General features: G+C 26.1%; 3 protein-coding genes, 1 long non-coding RNA gene and 1 pseudogene across 4 annotated transcripts; 3 read left to right on the top strand and 2 right to left on the bottom strand.

Annotated features, from left to right (window-relative positions):
* Positions 1–6: 6 nt before the first annotated feature.
* Positions 7–3,591, bottom strand: LOC112599882 (DNA-directed RNA polymerase I subunit RPA43-like). The gene is made up of 4 exons (XM_025346957.1): positions 3,207–3,591; positions 2,974–3,110; positions 249–451; positions 7–161 (listed from the first exon to the last, which is right to left on the bottom strand). The coding sequence occupies exons 1-3, from the start codon at positions 3,362–3,364 to the stop codon at positions 252–254; spliced, it is 495 nt and encodes a 164-aa protein (XP_025202742.1). The 5' UTR covers positions 3,365–3,591; the 3' UTR covers positions 7–161; positions 249–251.
* Positions 3,592–8,995: 5,404 nt separating this feature from the next.
* LOC112599884 (lipopolysaccharide-induced tumor necrosis factor-alpha factor homolog) lies at positions 8,996–13,816 on the bottom strand. The gene is made up of 3 exons (XM_025346958.1): positions 13,574–13,816; positions 11,250–11,385; positions 8,996–9,171 (listed from the first exon to the last, which is right to left on the bottom strand). The coding sequence occupies exons 1-3, from the start codon at positions 13,614–13,616 to the stop codon at positions 9,066–9,068; spliced, it is 285 nt and encodes a 94-aa protein (XP_025202743.1). The 5' UTR covers positions 13,617–13,816; the 3' UTR covers positions 8,996–9,065.
* Positions 13,817–18,742: 4,926 nt separating this feature from the next.
* On the top strand, positions 18,743–19,563 carry LOC112599881. The gene is made up of 3 exons (XR_003114974.1): positions 18,743–18,982; positions 19,064–19,212; positions 19,375–19,563. It is a non-coding gene; the product is annotated as an uncharacterized LOC112599881 (long non-coding RNA).
* A 290-nt stretch (positions 19,564–19,853) lies between these two features.
* On the top strand, positions 19,854–20,557 carry LOC112599879 (annotated as a pseudogene).
* A 405-nt stretch (positions 20,558–20,962) lies between these two features.
* Positions 20,963–22,078, top strand: LOC112599880 (THAP domain-containing protein 4-like). The gene is made up of 3 exons (XM_025346956.1): positions 20,963–21,128; positions 21,204–21,406; positions 21,490–22,078. Exons 1-3 carry the CDS (start codon positions 21,058–21,060, stop codon positions 21,855–21,857), a joined length of 642 nt encoding a protein of 213 aa, XP_025202741.1. The 5' UTR covers positions 20,963–21,057; the 3' UTR covers positions 21,858–22,078.
* Positions 22,079–24,526: the final 2,448 nt, after the last annotated feature.

The following is a 24,526-nucleotide window of genomic DNA, read 5'->3' as shown; positions in this document are numbered from 1 at the left end:
TCATTCCAGTTGATGATTCAGAATCACTTGATGAAGATTTTGAAGGACTTGATGTATTCTTATTAAAAGATTTAGTTAAATCACTTACAACAGTTTTTGAGGGTGAATATTTTGAAGAAGAACTATCTTCTATGTCCGTAGGGTTATAACAGTCATCCTTTCTGTAATTTAAAACAAAATAAATACACAAATAGTATAATTAATTAATATTTATTGTTATATTATAACATAATTAGGTTTAAAATTACTTTTTAATTATTACTCCTGTAATATGAGGAAGTTTTTTTTGTGAGATCAAAAGATATAACTTTAACATCAATTTTGTTGTCCTTTTTAATTTTAGATCCTGACCACTGGTGATACGGTTCATTTTCAGGTCGTACTATAGAAACGTTGAACAAATTATGCACTAAACAACTGACATGATTATCACTTGTTTGGTTAACTACAGCTAAAAAACAAAGAAATCAGACACGTGATTAAAAATAAACACAAAATAGACTATACAAGTGATAAATTTATATCAAAATTAATTAACTCAAACAATTTTAAAATTCAAAATTATATATGACCACTGTTCATTTATACCAGGCATGCCCAACCTTTTTCAACTGGCGTGCCACATTCAAAATGTATATTTGTACTGCCGTATATGCTTCATGAGTTATTTTTTTTTTGTTCATTTCGATAAAATATAGACTAGTCATAGGTATATCTATTGTACTTACACTTCTTATTAAGAATTGGCGTTACAGATTTCACTTCGAACATTGAAAGATTGGTTAAAGAAAAACAAGCCCAAATTTCTCACTAATTTTTTTTATTAATATTCTAAAATCCAATGCATTTTTTTAATGTAAAAATTCAAAATTGTAAAATATTTTATATTCTTAAAAACTTAATAAAATACATTTTTTTGTAAATAATAATTTTTTTTTTTACACCTATACAAATTTCTAATTTTTATAAAACGATCACGGGCCAGTTGGAACACCTTTGTGGGCCGCGGGTTGGGCATACCTGATTTAAACTAAATGATGGTATTAAACCAAATAATAAAATACCATATATATATATTTTAAATAAAATATTTAGGGAATTAATACATTATTAATTTTAGTTGTGGTAGTCTATATACTTTTAATTTCTTTATTTAAATTTTGTATGACAATAAATAAGTTTTGACATTAATAAAATTAGTTATATAAATGTTGTTTATGCATAAACCTAACTAAATATGTTTTGCTAAATAACTTGAAATAATTTAAGTTGTTGACTTTCCATAAAAAAACATAATGCATATTTTTTAGGTAGTATAAAATGATTAATAAAGTGGGTCAGTTTATACACTCTATAACAAAAAAAAAATAATAAAAAATAAAAATTTCAGAATTTTATTGTAGAATAAATTTAAGTATAGGTTTTATATAATTATAACAATGCATAATTTAAGAAATTAGAAAATAAACTATTCTTCATTTGCTAATCTTCTTTATAATTTATAATTACAATTAAGTATTTTTAATTTAGCGATGATATTAAAAACCATTTGAGTTGAGATATGATAAATGGCACAAAATCAAAACTTTAGTACTTAGAAACCCATTTAAGGAGTGGTCAAAATGTATAAGTTATATTTCTTTAGTTAAATTATGTAATTAAAGTGAACTTATTAATTACTACTAACAAAAACAAAATACTTTTACTATATAAGATATATTATATATATATGTATTATTTTTAATTTATAACTAATAAGTAGAGAGCGGATTTTTAGGTTTTTACATATTTTTATTGGTTTTATGCAGCTTTATGAGAGTGAAAAATATGGACGACTTATCCATCACAGAGTTCATAGGAAAAAATTTATTTAGCATATTAAAGCATATTTTGGACTTAATAAAATATTTAGCCTATTTTTCATATTTTAGAATATATTCTATTATTGTTCATAAAAAATCATATTATACATTATTAATTTATCGATTTGTGATATTTTCCAGCAACAATTTTTTCTAGGAAAAAAAATTATTTTATATAAGAATGATAAAAATTAAAAATCATCCAATTATCTACTTGTTTGTAATCAAATTGGTAATGGTGATCATTCTGTTACTCTTAATCTATGATTGTACTTACGATCTTATAATAATGTGATAATAATAATTTCTAATAATAAATCTATTTTTACTTTTATATTGTTTATTATTTTAACTTTTATGTCTGATGATTTAGTTAAATTTGTAATATTCATTTTTATTTTTTTAAATACCAAAAATTAATAAAAGTTTAAAATATTTACATAAACAGTGCATAGAGCCATATAATAAAACAAATGATACAGTATTACTAACTGATGGTGATATAGTTTAGTAGGTAACTAAGTATGAATTAATTTTGTTTTTATTAATTTTATTTGTTTTTTATAAATATTTCATTATATTTATAAAGGTAACTAAGTATGAACTGATTTATGTTTTATAGTTAAATAACTTAACTGTTACTAAAGACCATGCAAGTTATGTATTGTTTTTATTAAACTATTTTGTTTTTATATAATATATTTCATTATATTCATATACCTATGTACTGTTTTGTATTTTTTATAATTAAATATTTTATATGTTACCAAAAAGGAAAGGTACACAAGTTATTTATTGTTTTTATTAAATTATTTTGGAGAAAAAAACAAATCATATTATCTGTATATTTACAAGTTTAAGGAATATTTAGAGAATATTTAAGGGTTTTTTTAGAACATATTAGCATCATATTTTAAGCTTTTAAGAACCTAAAAATCTGCTCTTTACTAATAAGTAATAAATAGTTTACATTAAAATCAACAAATGGGGAGACACAGACTTCAATTATTGAATTCATTTAAATGTATAAGTACTTACGTAAATATCATATTGAAAAGCTAGCCCACTGCCTAAATAGCCTAAATCAAAACTGATAATGTCGAAGACTAACCTTCAATTATAGATCCAACTGGAGGTCTGAATATAAATACATCAACGTTGACAACTACAGTGATACAATGTCGGATATCAGCTGGAATAAGTTCATTCGAACTTATTTTACCAAATCCCATAATCAGTCCATTTAAACTGAAAATATTAACACATATAATAATTAAAAATTAACTGCATGCAATTAATACAAAAATTAAAAGTAACATGTAACAGTATAAACTTTCAACTTACTCAGAACAGTATGTAAACTTTAAATTATTAAGTTCATCTCTAATAGCTTTTGAAAACACTTTTGGATTGCTAGGAGCTGCATGAAAACCAAGTTTCAATTTGTACTTATGGTCTTTGTGCAAATACACATGGTGTGGCAAATTATTGGGATCCATCATTTTTAAGCAATATTAAAAATACATTCTAAAATTTGAAGTGTACAGCTTCAAACTGATACATCAGCATATTCGAAGTATTAGGCACCTACTACTCGGAATACTTACTAAATATATTATTAGTCAATTTCTGTAAACGTGTGTAATCACGATTAGAAATATTACATAAACGCCAAAATAATAACAGTTGAACATCAATAATCAAAATTATCAATAAAAACTAGATATTATTTACAAATAAAAATCACGTTTACTACCCATCACCACAGAATAAAAATATTACATTCAAACGTTAAAAACATAGACAAGAATATTAAAAGATAATAATCACTATTGGTGCGATGTACAAAATGTTTTTATTACATTACCCCACTGAGCATGGCACACAATTCTATGCTATTGGCGCGTGAAATGATATCATCTTATCAATAAACCATAAAAGAAAAAAATACAACATATCCGTTACAGAGGGGATAACAACATAGCGCAATTGCGACGAAAAATGTTCCAAATCTGAAATTACACTATTTAATCACCAAAGTTTATGCCTATTATTTTATAATTATTATTAATATTATTATACGTAATAGTGTAATACGTATTATGTCCAGTTGTATTACTACGAAATACATCTAAGTTTATAATTATAGACTATAGTTGTTCCAATACTACGATTTAATAGAAAATAAATAGATTATTTTCAATTTACACTAAGTCACCCTAACATATATTATAATGCATTTCAAATTATGAGCAAGGGATGTATTGATTGTATAACTGTTTGAAGCACGACCCAATAAACATTTTACGGACATTCAACGTATATTATACGGCCATATTTAGTTTAAGAATAGTTTAATTGTGGTATATTTTTTGGGTCAAAGAGAGATATATTAAAAAAAAGTATAATCCATGAAATTAGAAACCGTTGCTATATTTTGGTGGTCAAAATAAAAACCCCACTATTTTCGTAATACTTTCTACCTTTTATTAATAATAAATTTAATATAAAATATTAGAATAAACCTATGTTATAAATACATGTCAGTAGTTTGTAATGTTTGTATAATAATTATTTTAGACTAGACTTTTTACGAAGACTTTCCTTACTTTATTTCCATGTGAATGTTGTGTCAATAATAACTTAGATTACATAATATTTTTATTTAAAATGTTTAGCTTATCATGAATTAAACAAAAATAAGTTAATTTTAGTGGCATTAATATGTGCATTAGGTTCTCAGTATTTTTCAAAATAATAGGGAAAAACAAACAATCAATTGACAATTGTGGGAAAAATCCAAAAAACAGTTTTCGACAAAACTCATTTGAAAATTAACAAAAGTTTATCATAAGATTTTTTACAAATGATAATAAAAAAATTAACTGAAAAGTCAAATTATTTTTCAAGAACGTTAGAAATTCAATTTTTTACTATAGGATATTCACTTGTAAAATAATTATTTCTTCCCAACCGATTTTTGTTTTTTGTTGGAATTCAAAATAAGTAACAATATGTAATGATGTGCTTCCAAGCAATAATAATTAAATATTTATATAATAAAGTAAATAATTATGACCTTTAGCTACAAGTCATTTATTAATATAATCATGTAAGACAAAAATTAAATATTTAATTACAATATAATAAAATGACCTATGGTCGGATCATAAAAACAATAGATAAAATACACACACACGTAGGATATTAATTATAAAAAGGCCGGTCACCGCCAGTCACACTCAGTGTCCTTATTGTCTCTTTGTATAAACCATCACAAGCGAGAGTAAAAGACTACGCAGATCGTATGTACAAGAAGACATAAACATTGAAGATTGTTAATAGTAAAAATTAAAATATATATTCACGTATTAAAAGTTTTATAATAAAGTTAATGAGTTAAGTCAAATAAAATAAGTGTTGTAATTTTTTAATGCATACCAGTTACCTTCAAGACACCCATAGAGAAAACATTGTCAGAAAGAAGAAAAAGTAACACATCATAATAATATATATATATATATATTTAAGTCCTTTTCATATTATTACAAAGTGACGCTCACCTAGTGGCTCTTACCACGATTAAAAATCCCCGATACAAAAAAATGATAATAAAATATTAATAAAATAAATAAATAAATGAATAGATAAAATTTTTGCCAATGTCACAAAATAATAGTGATCAAGAGAATGAAATAGAAGAACCAATTTTTATTTCACTATCAGATGAAATAAACAAATTTAAAAAAACCACAATTAATTTCAGAGTTAAATAAAAGAAATTTAAATAGTGCGGGAACAGTTGTAGAACTTAAAAACAGATTATTAAAATATTTAAACGGAGAATCTTGCTCAAACGATTTTGTAACAATAAAAGACAATTGTCAAAACTTAAATAATCAAACCAAAACAAATAAAATGAATAGTAAAAAACCCTATTTCAAACCTGGCACTTTTTCTGGATCTTTATCTGAGAGCATAGATGCATTTTAAAAAAAATATCAAAGAGCAGCTTCTATTAATAGTTGGACTGAACAAGAAAAATTGCAATATTTACCTGCATTTTTTAGAGGGCCCAACACTAACTTTTTATGAAAACATTGAAAATCAAAATTTTAATAAATAGGCTGTTTTAGAAAAAGAACTTCGAACTTAATTCGAACCCATAGCTCACAAAGATATGCTTCGATTATTACTCGAAAAAAAGAAAGCAATTAGATGATGAACTACCTATTGCATATGTTGTAGGCATATGGTAAAATCAGGCATTTTATTAAATGCCTAGGCATATAGTCAAAGAATTTAATGTTTATGCAATTTCACTATCTGCCTAGTCATTTAAATAAATGCCTATTTCATGCCAGGCAAATAATAAAAAAAACATTTTGTATTATTTTAAAAATTTAAATATATTTTCTATCAGTTATTTATTGCTATTTTATAAATAAAAAAAGGTATGTATTATTTATTGATATGAAAAACACGTAGGTATACGAAAAAATATGTTTAATTTCGTGTTCATTATTATTTAGTGTTATTTTAAAAATGAAATCATATATATATATATTATACGAGTAATAACTAATTAGATGTAATAGACGTAAATGATAGTACGAATATATTGTATAGCCTATAGTCAGTATAGTACGAGTAATGAATACTATATATTCTTATTAAATAAAAATAAAAGTTCCATTGGTTTTTACCTTGGAAAATTAACGTACATAGGTACTAGGTTGTATGAGAACCTTATCTATATTGAGTACCGTGTGACAAATTAAAATCATATCGATTATAACGACATACATATGACGTTACGAAAAAAAAACCCGACTTCGGTAAAATACATATAAAAAAAAAATAAATGAAAAAATTTGGAATAGATAAAACTACCTATATATAATAAACTTAACAGAAAAATTAATTCATGATTATTCTAAGTATTAATAAATTAACATTAAATTTTGTTGTAGTCGGGTGCCTTCATTAGTTAAACAACAATGATGTGTTATACTTTAAATAACCCAACGAAGTGATGAATGTATTCATTTTACAATGTGTGTGTTTTTTTTTTTTTTTTTGTGTGTGTCTGTATACAGCATAAGTAGTCGAAATAATGCTTCAATTTCAAACTTCGGGGATAGTTTCCGATGACAAAGTGAATATCCTTGGTGCATTATAGAGGTAAAAAGTAAACATTTTCCAACAGTTTTCAAAAAAATCGAGAAAAACAAAAAAAAAATGAGGGAAAAACGGGAATTTTTACGCAAAACCAGTTTTCGACCAAATCGATTTTTTTATATCGTTGTAATTCAAAAACTAATCACTGTAAATACTTGAAATTTTCACCAAATGTTTATGTTAGCGTTATCTATATACAGTTTAATTTTCAAAAAATTTTTACTTTTTTTGAGTTATTTATAGACCACTGAAATTATCGATTTTTATGAGAATTTTTTTTTTGAAGTGTCGATAAAAATTGTTGGATGACCAAAAAATTTTAAAAATGTAATACAAGGTTCCTTATGAGTTGTTCTTATTGTAGCTAAAAAAAATTAAAAATCGTTAGTCACAATTTTTTTTTTATAAACGTTTATAGTTCAAATATTTACGAATTCTATCGAAAACGCGAAAATTTGTAAATAATTTTGAAGTTGAAAAATCATAAAATTTTTTTGTGTTTATAACTAAGGATTAAAAATACTACACTATGTTTTCCCTAAGTTTTTCTTAAAGTAGCTATAGTAAAAACTCGAAACATCATTACAGGAAAAATTTTAACTAACATTTTTAACTCACGCCTTCCCTCTGATAAAGCTTTTTACTTTTTGAAACCACAACATACATTTTTAATTTCAAATAAAAATGTTTTTTTGAAAAGCTTGTCGTTAACTTATTGGAGATAAGTGACTAAATCATTGCGATCGGTAGATCGTAGATGTTTGAAATGATTGTGATACACATACGTACCTATTAAACACGAAAGACTTTTAAGGAGATTTAACTTACTACATTCTTGTCATATTTTATAATAAAAAATAGAACGAACTAATAGCCGATAAAATAACACAACAAAAAGGTTGATATATGTTAAACACAATTTTTAATAGCTACTAGCTATCTAATATAACCAAACAATATTAAATATTATACCTTAAATTTTAACGCAGTAAACAATAGGTAACGAACTGCGTTATGCGCAGCATAATAAACAGCGAAAAATTTTTTTAGTTTGTTTCCATAAGGAACGGCGACATTTTTAGCTTTACGAGTATATACGACAGACTCAATCTCTTCCTTTGGTGTGCCAGTTGGAACGTCTTCCAAAATGTCCACCGAGATGGACTCTTTTTCAATTACTTCGGTCGTAAAGGTTATCTTAATGTTAGGCATTGATATACATCTTCTAGCAGGCGGACTGGAGACATCGGACTTTGCCACGTCCGGTTCCGACGGGCTTTTGATGTTGTCATCCGCAACCTGTTCTAACGCCGATGAGGGATGAGATAGTTTGATCTTATCTACTACGGCTGGGGCCATCATAGCTGCGTTAGGTTAGTAATTGAAAAAAATAAAGAATATATAGCAATGAAAATATTTCAAATATTTTGGAAAGAAATACAACAACTCGAGACGACATTTCTGAAGAACTAACTGCTGATGATATGGCATCTATGAAGTTTACCCCAATGACTTCTTGTGACGTTGATCGAAGTTTTTCAGTATACTAGTATACAAAACGACACTCACAGATAACCGTAGAAGATTTTTATTTGAAAATATTAAGCAGCATGTTATTGTTTAGTGTAACAAAGATTATAAATTAGGTAAAAAAAAAAAAAAATAAAAATACATTTAAACTCTATAACTAATAATTATTAATTGACATTAAACATTTTTCAGACTAAAAAAAAAGATATGCGAGAAGACAAAAAAAATTTTTTTATTGAATATATTTAAATATTTTTTTGATAAGATAAATTTTTCATAATGATGAATTTTTTATAAGTTTTAAGTTTTAATAATATTATACATACACAAAACTGTTCAAAATTTTGTTTTTATCGAAATTAATAACATTTTTAATGTTTTTAGTGCATTTTATTGATATTAAAGCATTTTTTTAAGGCGTAAGGTCGTATTACTAATAATAATAATAAAAGTAAACTATTTCTGATTTAAATAGTATTGTTGTATTTTAGTTTATGGTCTGTATTGTCCCAAAAAAGCTTTACATTCTGGGCACATATGTTCGATATTTGAGCAAGAGTCCATGTGGAAAGGTATTAAACAGCATCCACAAATACATCTAAAAAAAAATAATATAATTTTACATACATAAAATTAAACACTATTTATTAGTAAAAAAAAAAAATTAATTTTGTAAAAATATTAAATAATTATAAAACAATACATGTTTACAATGTGATCACAATGGTTTTAAGTAACCACTTAATATTTTGACTAGATGACCTTGTGTTGAAATGAGTTGTTGGAAATCTAAGAAATACTTAAGTGCAAATTAACTACAATAATTGATCATTAAATAGAAGTAAAAAATATATTATTTATTTGGCAACCACAAAGAGCTACTATGATACAACATAAGTATATAAGTAAGACCATAGGCGAAACTACGGGTCAGGCCAGTCAGGCTATGGCATGACCTAATACTGGCTGAAAATTTTTATAATGTATATTATATATTTTAATAATTATTTGGGCACATATTTTTTTATATATATTTTATTTGGCCTGACCTAATAAAAATGTTTAGTTTCGCCTATGAGTAAGACTACTATTTATATATATAATATTTATTTATTTCTTATAGTGGCTGCAATGTATCAACTCCAATATTAAGTTTTTAGTCAGTATTCACAACTGTTTATTTTTTTAAATATTTTGTCATCAGTTTTTGCAATTATTTTGTAATTGTTTACTAAATGTGTGTAACCATAGACGTGCACACGATTAAGGCTGATTGGGCTTTAACCCCACCTGAGCTTTTTTTATACGTAGATGGGTAGGTACTTTGAACCTAAGAAAGTAGTAAGGCGGAAATTGATAACAAAATAAATCAAAATCATAGATATTTACAAAAATAAAAATGAACTTATTGCCCATGAGCATGGTAAATTTTTTTTCTTGTGTGACTGTACGGAGGGGGAGGGGTCAGATTGAATTCTGTGAGTCAGGACTCACAAATCTACGCAAGACTATGCGCGTAACTTATAATCAAGTTCTTAAAAAAAACTGTTTGAGTATTCATTTTTTAGTAATGCGTGTTTATGAATTAATTAATATAGATTGTTTTTTTTTATAAAATTTGTGGATTAATATTTAATTATTAAACATTGTTTCTGATTGTTGCGATTAATGAAACTATAATATTGTAGTTGGAAGCTGAGTAGAATATAAAATGCTATTAAGTTTCTATATAGATCAAATAATCTTAGCCCTTAGGATGAAACGTTAAGTATTTGATAAATGATGCAAAAATGTTTGTATTTACTAATTAAATTTTGAATCTCAAAGTTTGATTCTACAGAATATTATGTTTTTTTTTCTTTCAATACATATATTATATATTAATTTTTTTTATTAATTTTTCATTAATTTTTTATTTATAAATGCAAACATCATTAACATAACTATTTTATGGTGCTCATAAATATTACATTGCTAAAATAAAATATGTTTCATAATATAATTATTTAACTTAAATAATTTTTTTATTAATCTTATTTTAAAAACCCGGCAACTAAGGCTATTAGCTGTGGATAGGAACAGTAGATTTTTTGTGCCGGGTTTGTTTTTTAGGGTTGGAACGTCTCTGCGTGTATCTGTTTGGGCCATAGATTCGTCACCAAAAACTGCGTACAAACTTGCAACATTTGCACGTAACGTAACGTAGACGTGTAACAGCAATAGACGTATGGACGTATAAAGGCGTAAAACCCTCGAGTAACAAAAGTTGATGCGCAACGAAGTTACATCGCGTTCCAATAGTTGTCGGAAAATTCGAGTCGCGTCAATAGATGTTGCTAGGTCGAGTTACGAATAGTGCGTCTACGTTACGTTACGCGCAAATGTTACAAGTATGTACGCAGCTTAAGAACCCTGGTGGTCTCACCCATCCCAGATTAGTGATGCCGGCCGATGCTTGACTTCAAAACACATTGTAGTGGCCGAGGCCAACCACCGCGCCACAACAGGTCACTTAAATAACTATTGTAATATACTTTAAAACAAAATGACCATCCAGCCAAAATATTGGGTGTTATCTGAAACCGTGATTACACTGTATAAACGAAAATATTTTCCTTAGACCAAATTATTATAACTTATAACAATGAAAATCAAAAGTGTTGTTTTATTACTTACCCACCCAAACATAACAGTAAACAACTCAACCAAGCAATAGCTTTATGTTTCTTTAAAACAACTGTATGATTTTTTTTGTTGCATGAACTACAGTAAATAAATGTACTTTTAGGACCCATCGGTTTTGGTGTTGCAGCTGGAGGCGATTGAGGCCATAAAAATAAGAATAAATATTAATAAAACATTTATGTCTTCACATAGACACACTGATGCAAATAATATATATATATATAATATATAATATGTCATACTTTATGGGTATTAGTATAATAATTATCATTTTTGTAATATAAAGTAGGCCACTTTATAAAATTTAAACCATTACTATGGAATATTAAGAAAATTAAAAGAGCAATTTTTTACAGCTATAAATAAAATATACAATTAATAGTAAAATAATTCTAATAGTTCTTATTAAATCTTAACCTATATATATATATATATATATATATATATGTATATATATATATTTACCAGGCTTGCTCATCTCCATTTTATTTTATTTTATTTCTAGAATTTTTAAATCAACAAGTTTATGTTTTTGTTCGATTTATATAATAATATATATAAATAGTAAAATAATAATTAAGGAATGATAATTATGGCTATTAGGACAATTAAAAAAATATATGAGAAAGTATTAATTAAAATACTTAATAATAATTAACATGGTAATAACATAATTTGTATACACTTGTAGTATATAGTATATTATAACTAAATATATTCTTCAAGCGCCTTTTTGTCACGCACTGTAGTTAATTAAGATAAATAATTTAACTGAAAAATTAATTATTTTAAAAGAAAACTTAATGTGTAACAAGTACAAAGTACAATATTTATTTTTGCGCATTTATCCCACTACTAAGGTACAAAAGCACAAAATGACTTCACTTTTGGTCTATCGAAAAAATTAAGACGATTTGCGCTTTTGGGTTCCACTGAATTATAACAGGGGAATTATCGATTCCGTCGGCTACTATTTATAATATTTACACACTGATTCCGCCGGACATTGTTTATCCCCCCCCCATTGTATATGTATTTAAAATATATAGCAGTGATTCCTAAACTTTATTAGTTTACGTCACTCTGAAATTAAAAAAATTAATTGCGCCTCTTAAGAATAAATAACAAATTTATAGTAGGTATTTAATTATACAAATATTTGTATTGTTATGATAAAATAAATCAACAATAAATATTATTAAATTTCTGTTTAAAGTATTACAGAATTTTTAACTTTTATGAAAAAAATAACTATTACTTAAATTATTATTAATATTAATATTTAATCTTAATGCGAACAATGTGGTCAAAAGTTGGTTGGATGTATTTTTTATTTTTTTATAGTAACTTTCCGAAAATTTCCGAACTAGGTTTAATAAATTTACAATGGAAGGATAAACGACCGGTGGCCGACGGAATGAATATGCAATTATTATAAGCAGTAGCCAGCCGAATAAATATGTAAATAATATAAAGAGTAGCCGGCGGAGTCGATATACGCCAATATAACAATCTTAGTGATTTAATGGAATACAATTGTTGAAGAAATCAAATTCGGTTTTTTGTATTTCGCAACACTACGCCACTACACTACTCAGCAACGACTATACTTACCTGCTCGTAATACAAAAAAAAACTATCTTAATTCTCTACAAAGATTTCGAACATAAATCGCATACAGTGCTTCCAATCAAAAACCCTTCGTGTTATAACCAAAGCACCTTTTTATGTCTCAAACCAATCCCTACATCATGATCTTGCCATATCTTCTGTCCAAGATGTAGCAAAAACCTCCTATAAGCGATTCAACCTTAATATACAAAACCACGCAAATCCCTTAATAAAAAGCCTTGCGTCAGCAAACATTCCTGGTAATCCACAAAAAAGATTGAAAAGGCGGTGGGGCCGCCGTGCCAGGTCCTGCTAACTTAAAAAAAAATAAAAAATAATGTTTATATATATAACCTAATTTCATTCTAACTGTATATACTTGTATATTGTAAAAATTACTTAATTAATTAACTGTCAAAGTGCCTTCAATGGAAGGTTTCTTTATTCTGTTATTCTAGCCATAAAAAAATCTTAACATCACTAACACTTATTGGTTCTAAATGTAACAGATTGTGGAAATAAACATTTTAAGTTAAAAAAAAAAAAAATTCTAGTTTTAGCCCCTTCATTATAAGCTATTGCGTAATAACAATCTATAAAATATTAATAAATAATATCATTATACTTGAACCGAGTGAAATATAACCATCAATGACATTAACAAAACAATAATTATGAGATTTTAATTTTTAAATTATACTCACGTTGGACTTGAAACTGAGAAACAGGCATAGTAATTTCACTCATGTTTTCCTATCCAAAACGAATAAATCTCGATCGTATTGAATAATCACTGCTGATAAAAATAGACTTTAGTGAACCCGTATTATTCAGTTCAATAAATATTTAAAAAGAAACAAAATATTAAAATCAAAATTTATAGTGCGTTCTGTAAACAAAACGCGACCGTCGTGAGCAACAGAGCAATAATTAGTAATGTCGCAATGAGTACGGACTACGGAGTAGTGACTAGTGACACCTGACTAACGACTAACTGGTCGTCAACCGTCGAAGAGCAGTGTACAGGGTAGGGGGAATGGGACGTTTCGGCGTCGAAAGTTGGGCGCTGGACGTTTCGGCGAAATGTCGATTCGAAGACATCCGTTTCAGCGCGAGACCGTTTCGGCGATACCTACGTCAAGGTACTTTTCGGCGCGTAATAAATTCGACCAAATACTCGTAACAATGAACTTATGTCTATGATAATTATACAAGTTTGTTTCACTGTGCAGAGAGTTATAGAAATAATATTTTGATATCTCTTTATTAGTACGAATATTATTGTTATTATTATTACACGAGAGATTGTTATGAACATAGTCGATAATAATTTATGGTTGATCTGGCTGTAAACCAGTCAGATAATTTTATGATTTTCAGCCTATCACTGGGGTCGATATTTTTTTTTCATATTATTTTTTATTTACGTGCGATTTATATGCGCTGTCGAGGGAACTTCTTAATAGTCACAGTAGTACAGTACATTTATTTATACGTATATATACCTAATATCGATTGATAAATAATATTATACTTTAATTATTATTTTATTTATATTATAATGTATAGGTCATCCTATTTATTAAATCTTGTGTGAATTTAAATTCTTCGTATTTTTTTTTAACCATTATACGGTGCGAGTTGTCGAGCCAACTGCTAGCCAAGAGCTCGCGACAGCGCATACATTGACTATAAATAATTATAACTATTTTGGTTCATTTATTTATTTATTTATTTATTAAATTTATGAATTGAAATAAACATGGTACTTATTTTATTATCAAATACAAATTTTACATTATAATTACAATTTTTTTTACTAATAATTTTCGCTGAAACGGTCTCGCGCCGAGACGTCCTAGGACCTAGATCCTGCAATCGATGTAAACGTCTCACTTAAGGCGGGATCCCAAGGCGCGTGGCTAAATAAAAATAAAAAAATAATAAAACAATAATCATAACGTATTATGTTATATTTTTAATAATTGATTAATTTTAATTTCGTATATTATATTAATACACGAATACATTATTATTATATCTAACCATTATATATTAACAATTAAATTATTTACAATCATCATTGTACATTCATCAATCCAAATCATGATTTTATAATTATTTCATATGTACTTAATGATTATCACAAAATGATGAAAAAAATATTATTATTAATATAATTAATATAAATACAAATATATTAATATAATATAAATAAATATTATTATTTATCATTTTATGATATTCAGTACGTACATACGAAATAATCACGAAATAATAATTAAATTGTTGTATATCGTGTATTGTGTAAGTTAATATATATAACCATTAAACTAATTGCCACGGTTCGTAATATATTATATCTTAATTATTTGATAATTTTTAATTTTGTACCAGTGGCGGTTTTGGTGTAAGGCAAGTGAGGCGGTGCCTCACCTAAAAATTTTAGATAAAGAATAACTGTTGCATTAAAATAATTAGTTTTTATTAAATTACCTTTTTGTTTCTTCTTTCATTTGTATAATTTATTATTAACAGTCAAAATTCTGTCATAGGTAGTAAAATGTCGAAAAAAAATTGTATTTTAATTTAAAAATTATTTTGTAGTATCAGTTAATGCGCGGGAGTACGGCCGTTACATGGGCGCCCATAAGTAATATTTTAGAGAGGTCAAAATAAAAAAATTTTCGAATGTAAGATAATAAAGATTTATTATACACTATACATGCATGTTATATTTTTATCTGTATATATAATATGTTACGGGTAAAGTGGAATATTCGGACAATCAGGGCCGGCTCTAGCTTTTTCAGCGACCAGTGCAAAAATTATGTCGGTGCCCTTCACACTCTTTTTAAACATTAAACAGGAAAAATTAAGGAAATTAGTCAAATTCAAAAAAATATACTTTCTTAGTTTTGTTATTATTGTATAGTAATTATCAATATAAAATATAATTTATTATTAGTAAAATACTTTGTTACAGAGGTACTAAATATAAAAAAAATCTAATGTAAGTTTACTTTTCTTGCTTTTTTATCTGCAAATACTTTAATTAGTTCCGAGAAGTCCAAATTTTGAGCAAAAGCATTTTCAATAATCAGTGTAGCTAGGGATGTCAATGTGGCTTGTGCAATATTTGACCTAAGGTAAGTTTTTGTTAAGTTTGGAGAAACTTCTTTCTCCACTTGCGACTGTGACCGGTATGGTAAACAAAATTCTTAATGAAATCCATATTAAGGGGTATAAATCCTCTAATTGATTTTTTTAAATTAGTTAAGTACATCGAGGGGTGAATTGCAATCGTTGATTTTGGTGAAGTGTTGTATGCTAATTAATTCGTCGCAAAGAAAAACTGCTTCAATTTCTAACCGATCAATCAAAGCTATTTGGAGATCAGCGCAATATTTTAGTAATTCATCCTTTTCTAAGCTAGAATTTTACTGAAATTATAAAGAAATTTTTCTAAAATTTTCTAATTTTAACGCCTCTCGCGCGTGCCCCTGATTTTGACGCCCCTGTATCGTCACACACGTCGATCGTATCTAAAGCCGGCCCTGCGGACAATGTATACAATGTCCAAGGTATATTGAGAAATGTAAATTGTGAAGTATTTATACAAAATAATCTGCATAATATATTATGTTTTTATTGCAAATTATTAATATTACATTATTATACATAATTAATAATCATCAAATGATAAATTAGCTTAAATTATACATTTAAAATATTGTGAAGTACATTTATTCTAACAATTACATAATTAATAATTAATTAATTTTTATATTATTATTATTTTTATTTAATCTAATTTATTTCACTAAATGTTTTTTTTATAAAATAATTGCTAAACACAGCAATATTTATTAAAATTGTTCTATTTTTTTTTTTTTGAATCATCTATACTAATAATATTGCCCAGATATTGTATTAAAAATATTTTTAAAAAAAATCATTTATTAAAGGTAATGTATAGTCATTATCACCACCACGGTTCGAAATATATTATATCTTTGATACTTGATCGTTTTAAATTTTGTATATTATATTAATACTCATATATATACGACCATTATTAACAATGACATTATATTTACATACTACAGTCATCATACGACATCCATTAAGTAGATGCATATGAAAAAAATCCAGCGCGTAACAATACACAGATATAGGTATGCGTGGTGGTGATAGTGACTTTTTCAATTATATTTTTTCTTATAAAACGTCCTAAACTGAGCACAATTTATTAATTATCAAAATCGATTGAATACGGCTCACAGGTAAAAATGTAGACGTAAATAATGTCACAAATCAACAATCTAATAATCAAATGTTTGATAATAAAATTAATACGAATAAAGCTTCGTTTTATAAAACTAATCAAAAAAACTTTTAAATCGAGAGAGTGCGGTTAGGCTCCCTCTGTGCCAACAAAAAAAGTTCTACCGAAACACAAAATTGTAATATAGCATTGTTAGATTCAATAATTGGAAAAAAATTTAAAAATGATGTGATCTCGTTTCCGACACAAAAATTTAAAAAATACATAAAACAAAACAAAAAGCAAAATAAAATTGACATAGACGATTATAATATAAGTAATTTATAAAATGAAAATAAAATATCAACATCTAGCAACTATAATAGTATTCAATATGATTTATGAGTATTAAAAAATAATAGATGAAAAACGAAAAACTAATGACAATACAATAAATAAGTATATTACGACATGTAATCCGGCTGCATTTGAACCAGGTCTAAGACTTGAGGTAATATGCAATATTAATAATAAACAATATAATTTTGTAATAGACACTGGGGCTACCATGTGTATAATTGATGTTGATAACTTACCTTTGGAAATCAAGCCAAAACCAATGGATAGTGTAAAATTAATAGCAGCAAACGGTTCGATATTAAAACTGCTTGGTTAATACAATGAGTTATTGTAATTCTTCGAACGAAGTAGATCAGGTTGCAGATTTAGGAGAACCAATTTTACCATGGGCAAATTTTCAAAAATATTTTAAAGTATTAAGAGTCATTGAGGATAATTTTTTTTATAAAAAGTTGGAAGTTAAGTGCTTAATTTGTGTCGGTACAAAGTGTTAGGTGGATTCACGTTCCAACTGTAATTTAAAAAAACATTTAAGCGTAAGCACTATCTGTCTTGTGTGTATTAAATTAATTTTAAATACCACACAAATACACAATTTAGTTCTTACTTACAAAAATATAAATTATTTGTTAAGAGTTAAAGATTATATTATTTAATTGTATTCAGACAAAACATCCAAATCTATTAAAAACAATTGATAATGTAGCAAACAAAAACATTTCAAAAAGATCTAATGATGGATCATTGAAGAATAATGCTTGTAATTCTTTAAAGCAATCAGATAAAAATAACGAGACAAAACAACCAGTTTTAGAAGATTGTTTGAAGAACAAAAAGTTTACTAGTCAAAGTAAGAATATGAATTGTTTATTTTTTTTTTTTTATCCTATTAAATAGTTATTAGTTATTGCACTTTCAAGTTAGGTCATTAAAACAAAAGTACAGTTATTGATTTACAACGTGCATGATATGTTGAGATATTTTAGTGTTATGATTTAATTACCTACCCACTTTTAATTCTGATTTATTATATTGGAGCTTTAGCAAATTTTTATTTTAATATATACCTATACAATATTATTCTTTATACATTTAAACAGAAATTTGACAAACATAAACATACAAATATATTTTACTATCAAGTGAAAAATAATAATTTTTAATTTTTAACTATTAATTACTTATAATTAATTAATACTTACAAATTATTTATCATAGTACTTTATAATTTTAATTTCAGGTACCTACTTTAGATCAACTACTGCAACAATTTATTGTGAGTGCTAATGTACCATTTAGAATTATTGAAAATCCAGTTTTAAAGGAAATAATTTCTGAAGGTTTTCCAAACAAAAAAATTATTTCTCGGCTTACATTATTGAAAAAAATTGAGTGATTTTCAAGAATTATCCTTACAAATGAAATTTGAGATGTCCAAATGTCCCCATATTGCTATGGTTGCATACGGTTGGTCGATTTTTAAAAAGTAAAATTGTTTTGTTTAATTTAATTTAACAAGTTACATGCCTATCTATTATTATACCAATTTAATATTATATTTTGTTAGATCATACATTGGAATAACTGTCATGTGGATTAATGAACATTTTTCAAGAAGTACTCGTATTTTAGCATTGAATTGACTAGAAGGTTCACATACGTTTGATATATTAGCCAAAGCTATGGATGCAGTATACATTCAGTTTGAGATTTCAGGTAAATTATCTTATTGTACTACTGACAATGGTTCTAATTTTGTAAAATTTTTTAAGTGAGTAATTAATTATTAATTTGTAATTATTGCTCATAACATTTGTTTCTAACAAAATCCATTTAGTTAACCCTGTTTTAACCACTATAGTTTTTTTTATTGTTTAGAATATCTGGTCATATATTTGGTAATGAAAATGCTGAAAGTTTTATTAGATTACCAGTGAACGATTCAATAAATGAAGATTTAGAAGAAATTGATGTAATAAACTTGAACATTCTAAATGATGAAGACAATGATTTTGATTTGCAATATACTTTACTTAAACACCATCGATGATGTACACATACAATTAATTTAATTGCAACAGTGGTAATTAAAAATGTTTTTAAGTAGTTAACCTGAAATATTTAAATTATAAAATATAGAATTTGTTATTTATAATTTTGCTAAATAAAATACAAAATATTTTTATAGAAAAGATTGGGTTTTGAATATAATAATAATGAATATTTATTTAGCAGTCTTAAAATACTCTTTAGATATAAAATACATATTTAAATAAGTACATTTTTTTTTTTTTTTTTTTGTCAGTTTAAACTTTAAATAGTTTAAATGATAAAAATATAACAAAATATTCTCCGATATGAGTAAAGTTATGCTTGACATTAAATATTATCTATTTAAATTCCAGTCTTAAATATCATTAAATTATGTTTGTTTAATTTTTTTTTATTATATATTACAGATTTGTACAAATAAAATAATTTATTTGTGTAACTTATTTCCAGGACTCTAAAAAAACTTTGTCTAATCCTGCTTTTAAAAAACTATCTAGAAACACTTGCCAGATCTATCACTTTGTGGAATAAACAAGGTCGCTTAACTAAATCAGCTGATTTAGTTAAACAAAATCTTGGCGTTTATTTAATCACGCCCAACGAAACACGTTGAAATTCATTGTATGATGCGGTGATGTTGATTAATAAATTAATAAAAAATAATGAACCCAAATTTAGAATTGTAATGAATGAATTGGGTAATGCTAGGTAATTTATAAATTCTAACAATATAATATTAATTTATTAATATTTAATTATTTATGTTTTTTATAAATAATTTTTTCAGATTTAATAGAACTAATATTGATTTTATGTGTCAATATCAAACAATAATGGGGCCAGTTTTAATAAGTTTGGATTTACTTCAAGGTGATACTAACATATATTTTGAACATCTCTTACCTACTATTGAAGAATTAATTTATAAATATAAATTAATGACAAATGATCAAACAATTTATAATTGTATGAAACCCTTATTGACTGCCATACTTATAATGGTATATAATAACATTAATAAATACTATTAAGAGGATTGCAAACGTACATTTCTAAGGAGTTTAGTATAGGCAATAATATAAAGGGCGCGTGCAAGCTTACAAGTGTGTGCGTAGTAATTAATCATTAGTGTTAGTGACACCATCTCACTGGTGGGGAACGGTGAGGGCGGAGATTCTGAGAACACATTATTTTATTATGTGGGCTATTAGCAAAAATAACATACCTGTTGTTGTCACCATAGACATATAATCTATTATATGTCTATGGTTGTCACAGATATACACTAATACTAGATAGCAGTCTTCTTGTTATCAGTGAAACACGCCGCCATATGCAAAGAATACTCTCGGTAAACAAACGTTATCACTTAGTAAACAACAACAATAATATTATGATATTCTGTTCAGTCGTTCAGTATTCTAGTTGAATAATAAATTACTTATTATTGGTAAATAGTAAATTAAATTATAATTTATAGCTATTATACATTTTTTTTACAACTTCATAATGCCTACTTGTTGCGTTGTTCCAAATTGCAAATCTCGAGGAAGTACTGATAGCGATTTCCACTTTTTTACGTATGTACAATTCAAAATTTTTTATGTTTTGAAACTAGAGTAGATATCTAAATACAATTTAAATATTATATCTAGGTTTCCAATTAATGATGGAATTCGTTTGGAAAAATGGATGTTGGCTATAAATCGTCAAGGATTTATACCAAAGAAGTCGAGCCGAATATGTAACATCCATTTTTTAAAAACAGATTTTGTTAATAGTCCAGGAGGCAGTTACAAGTTGAAACTTAAGCCCAATAGTGTGCCATCAGTTTTTCCTGGCAGACCTGTAGCATCAAGTAAATCATTAATCATTATCAACATTTAATAACATGTTTTATGTATATTTAGTTAATTTTAAAAAATTGTATACTATCTACAGCTTCAATATCCAGTGAATCACCTATGCATCAGTCAGATGTCTTAATTACAACACCAACAAGAAAACGACTATTATTATCGTCAAGTGATGATGATAATAAAGACAAGTCATGGGTTTGGTCATGGACAGAAACTAAGATGCCAAAAGCAACAAGTTCCCCTGTACTAATTACTCCATCAAAAAAAATGCGTTCAGAAATTAGTTTCCCTGTGTCACCAAAAATTCCAACTAGTACTCCAACTAAGTACAAAAAACAAATTCGGCTTTTAAAACAAAAATTAAGAAGACGAGAAGCCACAATAAAGAATATGAAAGGGCTCTTAGATAATTTAAAAAACATAGGTATAAAAAAAAAAATGTTTTCTTAAAATAACTACTTAATTTTTAAAGTACATGAGTAATGACTTGTGATAAAATGATTTAATAATGTTGTTCTTTATAACTATACCCAACCAAAAGAGAACATGTAAAATCATAAAATGTATTTTTTATAAGTGTATTCTATAGAATAACTAATTAAAAAATAATGTAACAGCATTTCTCATCATCAGACTTATTAAACCCTGTGAGTAAACGCCAAAAATTAACAAAAACTATTCTTTTTTATAATCAATAATTATATGAACACTTACTTTACGTTTTTTTGCTAAGTGTACAAATTCGTCGTTTTTTTAAATAATAATAATGTCATGTAACTACCTTTTTTTATACACAACTAAGTTTGTTTAATAATATATTTATAATAATGTTGTATGTGCCTACCTACTTATATTTGTATTACCTACTGTTTACTAATTGTTATTTTTGTTAATAATATAAGTAATTATAATAAGGTAGTATCTGTAATTTATATCCTAGTATTTTTGACAATGTTCCCTTATTTCATATTTCATAATTCATAAAACATTACAATTTAGTTATATCCCAAATTTACGTAGATTAGTATAAATACATACTGTATAGGTTAATTAACAGTTTTGTCTAATACTATAAAACAGAGAACTGAAAAAGTGAGAAATAATAAAATATAGGTAAGTACTAAGTAATACAATGATATAAATAAATGTCTATAATAAAATAATATGTATTATACTGATAAAAGTCTAATATTGATAACGTTTATTTACCGAGTTGTATTCTTTGCATATGGCGTCGGCCGTCGGTTTCAATTATTTTGCGGCGGTGTATACGAAGACGGCTATCTAGTATTAGTATATATCTGTGGTTGTTGTACACAATGTACACAATGTTTGCTTTCATGTAAGTACATGAAATAAAATATTTACCTTTAAACGAATAGTTGATGCGTTTACCCCCAACATATTTTGCAACTATACTATTGTAACCTTCAACATAATTGTTATTTACATGATGTATCAAACTATTAGCATGATATGCCACTAAATTTACAGCTGATATCAAATCATTCCATACACCACAATTTTGTAATTCGAAAACTAAATCAATCTCATTAGATTTACTACCCGTACAAAAATACCTAGATACAAATTAAAATTGCAATATATGATACAAAATATCTATTAATTATTATAGTATTATACCCGTCGCATTTGTCATGAGATCCAAATTCAAGAAAAGGTCCATTCAATGTATCAGTCTTCAATTGTTTGACTTTTTCATCGTGTGGTATATTCATCTGTTTTTTATACATTATCGCCTCTGAAACAGCAAAACTATGCAAAATACATATAAGGTACAATATATAGATATATCATAAATATTATTGTCTATTTTACAAATTAGTAAAGCATATATATTTCGTGTTATAATGTTATAAATGTTATAATGTATATTCAAATATAAAATATAGGTATCAAAATTATTTACTTACCGTAATCTCAATAAGTTTTCTTTTAATTTCGTTCTGATAAAGCCGGGTACAATATTTCCAGATGAACTTTTCCTTTTAGTAGAAAAATCCCTAAGACGAATCGATTAATTTCGCAAAATGTGGTTCGTGCATTCAATTTTCTCTACTAAAAGATCAGCTCCGTATGGTTTTATCATTCTTAATTTTTTAATAACGCTGCTGTCGCCGTCTTCTAATTCTCTTAAAAATCTCGATGTACAGCAAAATTATATTTACGAATATATACGAAAAAAAATTATGATGAAACAATAAACATATCATTACTACATACAATTATTATTCTCATTACTCATAACAAACTCGTATCATTAAAATATATTATAATTATCGTGAATTTTAGAACGATACAGTATAATTAAAATAAAAAATAAAAATTCAAACGGGTGCTCAACTCACTTTGGTCATATTAATACAAGATTAGCGGTGTGTTAAGAATAAATTAAAACAGCAACACTAAAATTATTCCAAAAAAGCTGGGCAAATTTGCACTTCCTGATATTTCTTCAAACATTTTTTTTACGCATGTATACATTTCACTGACCTCTCTGTAGAATTTTTTGTGTAATCGTATAAAATAAATATTCTCTTTGTTTAAGAATTCACTATTTTTTTTGAGTACAGTTACCTAAAAGTTATACTATGTAATATGTATCATTTAAACAGAGAATACTAATATTATGTATTATATCAATGAAGATTGTATATCTCAAAAAGAAGGAAGATGAAAAAAAAACGTATTTTCTATACGTCTAGAAAATAAATAAAAAAAAAACGATCATATTATAATGTGTAATATTTAATGCATTAACGCTTTTTACGTGCCTACCTACACCTTAAGCTGTAGAATTTTATTTAATTTTAAGTTAATTTGATCAAAATGTTTTTTAATCTATAACAGAGGTGGCCAGCAAGAATATACTTACGAGTTACGAGCCACCCAATATATTAATAAATATAGAAGACCCAAAATAAAAAAATTCATATTACTGTATGTATATGATTATCGTAAAAAAAGATAATTATATATCAATTGTAATAAAATATATAAAATGCGAAAAATATATCTATATGATAATAATTAAAAATAAAAATAAATACATATTTAAATATTATATCAAAAACACCTTTTTTTGTAAATTTTTTCTA

The sequence above is a fragment of the Melanaphis sacchari genome, unplaced genomic scaffold (genome assembly GCF_002803265.2).
Source record: "Melanaphis sacchari strain LSU unplaced genomic scaffold, SCAv2.0 Contig563_pilon_pilon, whole genome shotgun sequence".
NCBI lineage: Eukaryota > Metazoa > Arthropoda > Insecta > Hemiptera > Aphididae > Melanaphis > Melanaphis sacchari.
Note: the sequence above shows the minus strand (reverse complement) of the source record. Positions and strands in the feature narration are given on the sequence as shown.

Coding starts and splice junctions, on each gene's coding strand:
- LOC112599882 (XM_025346957.1), bottom strand. CDS start 3,364: ATGATGGATCCCAATAATTTGCCACACCATGTGTATTTGCACAAAGAC. Junction 3,111..3,206: donor AAGTTTACATACTGTTCTGA/GTAAGTTGAAAG, acceptor TAATATTTTCAG/TTTAAATGGACTGATTATGG. Junction 452..2,973: donor AGTTGGATCTATAATTGAAG/GTTAGTCTTCGA, acceptor TTTGTTTTTTAG/CTGTAGTTAACCAAACAAGT.
- LOC112599884 (XM_025346958.1), bottom strand. CDS start 13,616: ATGAGTGAAATTACTATGCCTGTTTCTCAGTTTCAAGTCCAAC. Junction 11,386..13,573: donor TTCTCAGTTTCAAGTCCAAC/GTGAGTATAATT, acceptor AATCGCCTCCAG/CTGCAACACCAAAACCGATG. Junction 9,172..11,249: donor TTACTGTTATGTTTGGGTGG/GTAAGTAATAAA, acceptor ATTTTTTTTTAG/ATGTATTTGTGGATGCTGTT.
- LOC112599880 (XM_025346956.1), top strand. CDS start 21,058: ATGCCTACTTGTTGCGTTGTTCCAAATTGCAAATCTCGAGGAAGTACT. Junction 21,129..21,203: donor AGCGATTTCCACTTTTTTAC/GTATGTACAATT, acceptor TATTATATCTAG/GTTTCCAATTAATGATGGAA. Junction 21,407..21,489: donor TGGCAGACCTGTAGCATCAA/GTAAATCATTAA, acceptor TACTATCTACAG/CTTCAATATCCAGTGAATCA.